At 45.8% G+C, this 7,934-nt stretch overlaps 2 protein-coding genes across 3 annotated transcripts; both read right to left on the bottom strand.

The window, feature by feature from the left end:
• Positions 1-1,544: 1,544 nt before the first annotated feature.
• LOC136194931 (ubiquitin carboxyl-terminal hydrolase 25-like) lies at positions 1,545-3,375 on the bottom strand. Of its 2 annotated transcripts, XM_065984197.1 has the most exons (7): positions 3,332-3,375; positions 2,908-3,281; positions 2,686-2,735; positions 2,456-2,631; positions 2,207-2,395; positions 1,930-2,134; positions 1,545-1,884 (listed from the first exon to the last, which is right to left on the bottom strand). In XM_065984197.1, exons 2-4 carry the CDS (start codon positions 3,124-3,126, stop codon positions 2,469-2,471), a joined length of 432 nt encoding a protein of 143 aa, XP_065840269.1. In that variant the 5' UTR covers positions 3,127-3,281; positions 3,332-3,375; the 3' UTR covers positions 1,545-1,884; positions 1,930-2,134; positions 2,207-2,395; positions 2,456-2,468. The 2 variants fall into 2 exon arrangements, with proteins under 2 accessions (XP_065840269.1, XP_065840260.1); XM_065984188.1 differs by having other exon boundaries at positions 1,930-2,395.
• Positions 3,376-3,471: 96 nt separating this feature from the next.
• On the bottom strand, positions 3,472-7,914 carry LOC136190778 (uncharacterized). The gene is made up of 9 exons (XM_065979046.1): positions 7,848-7,914; positions 7,412-7,798; positions 7,208-7,257; positions 6,977-7,151; positions 6,173-6,919; positions 5,765-6,066; positions 5,643-5,714; positions 3,859-5,589; positions 3,472-3,810 (listed from the first exon to the last, which is right to left on the bottom strand). Exons 5-9 carry the CDS (start codon positions 6,465-6,467, stop codon positions 3,481-3,483), a joined length of 2,730 nt encoding a protein of 909 aa, XP_065835118.1. The 5' UTR covers positions 6,468-6,919; positions 6,977-7,151; positions 7,208-7,257; positions 7,412-7,798; positions 7,848-7,914; the 3' UTR covers positions 3,472-3,480.
• Positions 7,915-7,934: the final 20 nt, after the last annotated feature.

Here is a 7,934-nt window from a genome sequence, read left to right as displayed (position 1 = left end):
CCATACGACCTCAGGGATTCACTCTAGATCTGTCATGTCTCGCTCTGTCGGTTTCTTCTTTTATTCGATCGTCCTTCTCATCGTTTTAAGCCTTCCTACTCAAATTAGAGGAGGTTAATCTCTGAGGTAACCTCTGACCCTCTGTCACGTCAATATGGCGTTGTAACTACAACTTAGTAAGAAGAGTTGCGTTGACGTTGAGTTTAAGTTGCGTCGTTCGACGACGCGGTAGCATGAGCTAGTAAGTTACCGGCATTTAGTAGTAAGCGCGAACGTTCGACGTTTTCACGTCTACTTTGACTTGCTTACATGCATTTGCTTATACACTAAATCGCTGACGTTGAGCGAAAATTAAGTAATCTCATTATTCATGAAATAAAAACATTTGCATAAACGTGTGTTCGGTGTGTTCTAAAATAGACCCTGTTCTAAAATAGTGCCATGTTAGAAGGAACTATATTAGAACAGGACTATATTAGAACAGACTCGGTCCCAACGTGCACCCATGCAGGCCATGCAGGCCATGCACGATAGCTACAAGGCGGTCACTGGCATGAGTTTTCATCTGCTTCTGCACTGAAAAGAGGTTGTTCTAAAATAGACCCTGTTCTAAAATAGTGCCATCTTAGAAGGCACTATAATAGAACAGGACTATATTAGAACAGAAAGTTTTGGCGCCATTTTCACTCTCTGGGTATGACAAGGCGTCGCAATCAATACACAATAAATTTCATCACTGCATGCTGGTGTAAAACGTCGTAAACCTTTGCTGAAAATCGCTAATCGAGTTACGAAGCCGTTGTCAGGGGTGGCTACCTATCTTAACGTAGTTTGCTACTGCGCAAGCACCTTACATCATTGGGCGTTGCTGTTCTAATATAGTCCCGATCTAATATAGTGACTTGACAGCTGTGCTTTCGCGAGCGTTAGGCCCGCTTGTGCGTCTGAACGCGGCAGGTCAGTGAAATCCCCTAACGCCATATGGGACTTGGGAAACCGCCGCGTCGCTTGCAGGCAGCTGTCCCAAAAGCCTGATGTCCGAAAACCGCTGCACGACTCTACCTGACAGTGACATTGGTTTCTTGACTGACTGTTAACAGCACGTCGATCAGAGTTATCGTTTGGCAAAGCAAGCTCCTCGCAGCGCACGAAACGTCGAGGGTCGATGAGAAAACAGGACCACGTGATAAACATCCGGGCTTCTAGAAACTATGTACGGCACCCGGTTAGATCGACCAATACGTGTCGAGGGTTGTTTCCGTCGTAAATAAAATTAATATCATCGAAACGCTGATTTTAATTCCCCGGGCTAAAGGAGCACGTTGGGTTTGTCGTGCTGGGAGCGGAGCTCGCAGCACGCAAACGCAACTGCGAGCTGATAACGTGCTACTTGAGACGATCATGCACCCGAGGGGGGCCAGGGAAGGGTAGCTCTGTGTCACCTTTACTCGACAGGTGAATCGCTCTTTTGATATATAAAGGAACACCTGAAATCAGTGGAGTAAAGGCATAGCCACCAGGTGTCCCAATCCTATTTTTACATTTCCCGGCAGATAAATATAAGCACGCCGTGGTTTGCCCATAATGCAAATACTGACAGTAGGCACTAATACAGATTGGATTTGGACACCGTGCTAAGGGTGTTCGGGGATCACATGATGGCTAACAACGGGCCATCATTATCTAGTAAGTTCCGTGGTAACACTGTGAGTGTATATCCGATTTTCGGACCACCTCCGTCTTTTCTGACCCATCTCCTTTGAATTAATTGACAATACAGAACTTTTTGTGAGCTTCAAGTCAAGACGAATAATGGGTATAATGAGAGGGTTCTACTCGCCTGCTGATAGGCTGTGTTAGATGCAGAGGAGGCGAAGGTAGATTCTACCAACACTAGGTATTACTATACAATTAATTAATTAATCTTACCTGTACCGCTTTGTGGGATCAACATACAGGATATCGAGTCCCCAAACGCACTACGCGATTAGTTTACATTAGAATTCACTCTTTAGCTGTTCTCCGTGCTGACGCTGTGTCACCATCTCGTCCTCGGGTTCCTCGATCGATTCTCTCACTGATCCATCATCATTTATTCGTGCTTGCAATTGCGACAGCATAAAAATTTCTTTTCCTAGCAACGAAAAACAAATAACTTACAGATACGAAATCCGGACATCTGAAATAAAAAACTACAAAAGTGTACTTGACGATTTTTGGGCGAATATGGCAATGATACGACTAAACGAAAGTCTCTCAGGTCCTTTACGAACGCCACGGCCAGACTCAATGCTTGGTCTCGTTCGCTCTCCGGCACGTCGCCGTTGACGACGCGTGCATCGTCGAGACTCGCGTGCTCCAAGACGACGTTAGGAAAAACGGGAAGATGATACGACTACGAAACATAAAAACTCCCCAATTCCCAATTATTTAATTCAATTGTTATTTTATCTACCTGAACGACGGCACTAAAACCAACTCGTATTCCCAACGTTTTCGATTCCCACCGGAGTGGTTCCGTCGCGGATTCTCTCGTGGGGATTCAGAGGATCAATGTGAAGCAAGAGAGAGTCGTATCGGCGGCGGCGTGTCGAGCCGCCTTTCGTATCGGCCATGCTAGCCTCGACAGCTCTTTGGAGAGGCAACAGTTCACGATTGAGTTTTCGTGTAGGGGAAGTTTCGAACCTGCTCAAATCTTGGTCTTCTCGAGACAGAGGAGCTCCACTAATGTGATTCTATGCATAAAGAATAAATAACTCTTTCTAACGAAATATTCACTACGAGATACAGTTGAGTCAGTCAGTACATGTACTTTTATCTGTGAGACTGTTTCTGTACTAAGACATGCTGCACTGCTAATCCTAACGTTTGAGCGTGTATCTATCTCTAACCCCCCTCGTTTCTTACGGCGTCTTGAAGGCTCAATGCGATCGCTCTCTGGACATCGTCGTCGCCGTCTTCCGTCGACGTCAAATCGATGAGAGTCGGCTTCGGCTCTTCCTTCTTCACTTTTCGAGCCTCGATTGCTAATTGAGGCGTTTCCCTCGACGATTTCCACGACGACGATTCCGCGGTGTCGCCGTACGCGCTTCGAAGCGGTTCTTCGTTCTCTTGCTTCGCTGTCATCGCTTCGATCGCCTTCGTTACGCTCTTCTCGTTTTCCTGCGCGTCTTAGAACTGTTTTCGCTTCTCTGGAAGAGCTCTTAGCCGAACTGGTACAGCTTTAGCGCTTGCTCTTCGTCAATGCCGAGGATTTCTTGCAGATTACTAAGATCTTCCCTCTAAAGGTGTCGTTAGACGAAAGATAGTTTGGCCCGCTAGGCTGTCTGACCTGTGTCTGCCCGGACAGACCGTCGTGCTGGCCCGCCATCGTCGCGTTTTTACTCGAAGTTGTAGCGCAGTCCCGGATGCAAATTTTGAAAAAACATTGTGGATGTTTTTAGGATACAAAAGATGAGATACTAATGCAACCACTGAAATTTATTTAATTGCCAGCTGCAATGTTTTCAGCACGCTCTCGCCGTAGACTTCCTCTACAACTCCTCCCAGCTCTGCCTTATATATTGCAGAAGCCAAATCCCAAACCTTCCCTTTACCCTTCTGCCTCGTTTTCCATTTTTGCAACATTTCATAGCACCTTTCTTCGTCAAATGAATTAGAGCGCTCACACGAGCCAATCTCGTACTCAGGTAAACCCAGCTCACGAGCCACACGCTTCCAGAACGCCTCAATTTTCAAGTAAACAGCTCTAAGATGTTTCTCTTGAATTTCTTCCTGCAGAAATCCTGGTAATTCTGAAGAAGACACGCTCTAAAAAATAAACATCATTCATGAATAGAACAGCTGTGTTACCGGCACCTCTTTCTTGTACCAGTGACGAACAAGTTCTCGCTCTTCTTTCTTAGGGTATTTTGCCGATTTGCACAAGAGTGAATCCAGCGGACCGGGGCTGCAGACCCCGCTGTCAGGCAGTTGCACTAAACAGCCATCACCCGGCAGTCGACAACTTAACTTTCCAGCACCGTTGACATCTGACTTGATGCACTCAGTTACTTGGTAATAGAATGCGAGCTTCAATCCACTCATTCCTCGTTTTTTCGCGTCTTTAACGCTTTCAGCAACGAATTCTCTAATTTCAGGAGCCGATTTCGGAACCGACGCCAATGCATTGTCCATATCCCCTTCGCCGGTCATTGAAACGATCAAACAAGTGCCTCTGTCATAGTATAATAGTTCCAGCTTTAGATTGTTGCCTATTCTAAATATACTTCGATTCCGAGTAAGCTTACTCGCGAGTCCCGGGTACTTCCGAGCGAATTTCGTCACAATTCGAAAAAAAAATCCTTCGGGAATTGTCTGTACTTCGTTGGGAAAAATGACGATGGGTGGAGGGAACTTTTGTGACGGACTGTACTCTTCCCACACCAAAGATTCCGTTGGCATTTTCGTGACCATGCACGGAATCAAGAGCGTTGAGGAATCTTCAGGCGATTCGCATATAATGTCCAGCATATTTAGCACGTTAAGTACTGGCTCTTGATCTCTGCGCTCAACCTTTGCTTCCTCAAGTCTCCCTAGCACTGCTTTTTTGCTAATTTCTCCCGTTTTACAAAGCTCTCGCCAAAGGCGCCGGTTCCTGCCCATGGTGGGTTCTTTGGCCGTTACAAACGTTGCCACGGTGTCAATCAGCCACTCAGGATTGACAATGACGTACTCGGCCAGCTCGGGTACGTCCCAGAAATAAAATATTGCACCTAAGTTGTGAATGAATTTCAAAGCTGACAACGCCTCTTTGTCAGATTCGATTTCGGACGCACGAGACATCTTAATTGCTCTGTCAACGCTTATGATTTTCTCTCCTTTTTTCATAACAAGTGACAATTCAAAATGAACCCATTTCACTGGCATAGGACGGTCATTGTTTTTCTTGGACCAATAGTCTTTTGAAGAACCGTCAAGTGTAGACATGATTGTTTCGACTCCTTCGCAACGCCTTCCAGTTTGCCCGGATTTGGTATTATCTACTCGAAAGAACCATTGCCTGTTTTCTGGGTTTTTTACAACGTGATCTTCGCATCTTAGGTCGCAGATCAAGTTGTTAAGTTCTGTGTTCTGAAATTCAAGAAAGTCTTCAGAATCTGACCTTTTTTCCACTTCATCCATATGTGTGGCAGCGATTAGAATTACGGGATAGTAGTAAACTTTCAAATCTTCCCCCAAATACGGGAAGGGCGTGTCCGACGGATGGCAAATACCAATCGATGTGAACCAGTGACGAGGAAAATCGCGGTTATACACAATATTAAATAACTGGAGAGGAACGTCGGGAGATGAAGCGTTTCCGGGACGATAAGACGATTTCGCCTCATGGTCAAGAGGCTTGCTGATGTCAATGACAAGTAAATACATGCACACCGTATACTCGGACTCGGCGCCGGCGGGCATGAGAGCGGCGTGAGATGCTAAATACCTTTCTTGTCCGCCCAAGTCCCAGAGAAGCTTCTGATTGACTTCACATTTCTTGAGAGCAGCAAGAGCTTCATCTGACTTGAAATACTCCGAGTCAGCAAGTTTCTTTATGCCAAATTCCTAAGTAGTAGAAGGAAAAAGATTACGCATTTACAAGTGATTTCAATACTTACAGTTGTATCTTCAGCACTCTTCAATCTCTGTTGTCGCTTTGCATGAAAAACTGCCTCGGTCGGGTTTGACTCCTAACACAAAAATTAATTAAACGATATTGCGTGAAAATTGGTATAACAACTTGGTCTTTTTTCTTGATCACATATCCAGCTGCAAGCAAATCCTTCAAATGTTGCGCCTTGTCATTCTCTTCCGTCCACGTATTCTGACCCTCCTTTCCTTCTGCTGCCGTTACAGCCATGTGAATAGCAACCCCGTTCGTGCTCGGGTTTTTGGCTTTGAAAGGACGATTCAAAAAGGAGTCAATCAAGCATGATTTCCCCGCGCCATCTTGACCAACCACCATCACGCGATATCGATTGATGGGAACTGAGCCAGAAGCAAGAGCTTGCTTGTACACGTCATCATCAATAGCTTGATCCTCTACAAGAAAGAAAGAAAGAAAGAAAGAAAGAAAGAAAGAATAAATGAAAACAGCGCCCGGCGCATATCTACTGCAGGAAATCCAAGCAAAAAATCTGAAGCTTACGTGCTTTCATAAGATCAAAAAGTTTCTTTCCTCTGTCAACCTCACAAAGCACTTCACACAACTCGTCGTAACTTCCTGGAGGCTTTTCCGACATGAGCGTAAGTAGTTGGTTCGCCAAGTCGTCAGTGCCAAATCTGAATTCTGGTTGAGAAAATACAATATCATTCTCATCTGAGTTCAGAACACGATTTTCCAGTAAATTAAGAAAATTATTATCCTGCATAAGGTTGCTTAGAAGAGAAACAGCACGGGAAAACACAGGCCCACGAAGTACTTTCCATTTGGGGTCGGCCATGTCTACGAGTCCCCAAACGCACGTGATACAGTGCGATTTGTTTGCATTAGAATTCCCTCTTTAGCTATTCTCCGTGTTTGACGTTGTCGTTTTCTCGTCCTCATCTCCTAGATACGTTCTTTCGCTGATCAAGGGAAATTCGTCACAGCGACTCTATAGCGCCCGCAATTGCGACAGCACAAATTTCTTTTCCTAGCAACGAAAAACAAATAACATACAAATACGAAATCCGGACATCTGAAATAAAAACTACAAAAGTGTACTTGACGATTTTTGGGCGAATATGGCAAAGATATGACTAAACGAAAGTCTCTCAGGTCCTTTACGAACGCCACGGCCAGACTCGATGCTTGGTCTCGTTCGCTCTCCGGCACGTCGCCGTTGACGACGCGTGCATCGTCAAGACTCGCGTGCTCCAAGACGACGTTACGAAAAACGGGAAGATGATACGACTACGAAACATAAAACTCCCCAATTATTTAATCTAATTCGATTGTTATTTCATCTACCTGAACGACGGCACTAAACCAACACGTATTCCCAACGTTTTTGATTCCCACCGGATTGGTTCCGTCGCGGATTCTCTCGTGGGGATTCAGAGGATCAATGTGAAGCAAGAGGGAGTCGTATCAGCGCCGGCGTGTCGAGCCGCCTTTCGTATCGGCCATGCTAGCCTCGACAGCTCTTTGGAGGGAGGCAACAGTTCACGATTGAGTTTTCGTGTAGGGGAAGTTTCGAACCTGCTCAAATCTTGGTCTTCTCGAGACAGAGGAGCTCCACTAATATAATTCTATGCATAAAGAATAAATAACTCTTTCTAACGAATAGAATATTCACTACGAGATACAGTTGAGTCAGTCAGTACTTTTATCTGTGAGACTGTTTCTGTACTAAGACATGCTGCACTGCTAATCCTAACGTTTGAGCGTGTATCTATCTCTAACCCCACGGCGTCTTGAAGGCTCAATGCGATCGCTCTCTGGACATCGTCGTCGCCGTCTTCCGTCGACGTCAAATCGATGAGAGTCGGCTTCGGCTCTTCCTTCTTCACTTTTCGAGTCTCGATTGCTAATTGAGGCGTTTCCCTCGACGATTTCCACGACGACGATTCCGCGGTGTCGCCGTACGCGCTTCGAAGCGGTTCTTCGTTCTCTTGCTTCGCTGTCATCGCTTCGATAGTCTTCGTTACGCTCTTCTCGTTTTCCTGCGCGTCTTAGAACTGTTTTCGCTTCTCTGGAAGACCGGAAGAGCTCTTAGCCGACCTGGTACAGCTTTAGCGCTTGCTCTTCGCCGATGCCGAAGATTTCTCGAAGATTGTTGAGATCTTCCCTCTAAGGGTGACGTTAGACGGAAGATACTTTGGCCGCTAGGCTGTCTGACCTGTTTCTGCTCCGACAGACCGTCGTGCTGGCCGGTCATCGCAGCGTTTTTTCCTCGAAGTTGTAGCGCGGTCCCGGATGCAAATTT

Source organism: Oscarella lobularis, chromosome 1 (genome assembly GCF_947507565.1).
Source record: "Oscarella lobularis chromosome 1, ooOscLobu1.1, whole genome shotgun sequence".
Taxonomy (NCBI): domain Eukaryota; kingdom Metazoa; phylum Porifera; class Homoscleromorpha; order Homosclerophorida; family Oscarellidae; genus Oscarella; species Oscarella lobularis.
Note: the sequence above shows the minus strand (reverse complement) of the source record. Positions and strands in the feature narration are given on the sequence as shown.

What these genes read in the sequence shown, in the direction of transcription:
- LOC136194931 (XM_065984188.1), bottom strand. Translation starts at nt 3,126, where the DNA reads ATGACAGCGAAGCAAGAGAACGAAGAACCGCTTCGAAGCGCGTACGGC. An exon ending in CATTGAGCCTTCAAGACGCC is followed by an intron (nt 2,736 to 2,907) that starts GTAAGAAACGAG and finishes CTTTATGCATAG; the next exon opens with AATCACATTAGTGGAGCTCC. An exon ending in GAAGACCAAGATTTGAGCAG is followed by an intron (nt 2,632 to 2,685) that starts GTTCGAAACTTC and finishes GCCTCTCCAAAG; the next exon opens with AGCTGTCGAGGCTAGCATGG.
- LOC136190778 (XM_065979046.1), bottom strand. Translation starts at nt 6,467, where the DNA reads ATGGCCGACCCCAAATGGAAAGTACTTCGTGGGCCTGTGTTTTCCCGT. An exon ending in TGATCAAGAAAAAAGACCAA is followed by an intron (nt 5,715 to 5,764) that starts GTTGTTATACCA and finishes TTTTTGTGTTAG; the next exon opens with GAGTCAAACCCGACCGAGGC. An exon ending in AGAGTGCTGAAGATACAACT is followed by an intron (nt 5,590 to 5,642) that starts GTAAGTATTGAA and finishes TCTACTACTTAG; the next exon opens with GAATTTGGCATAAAGAAACT.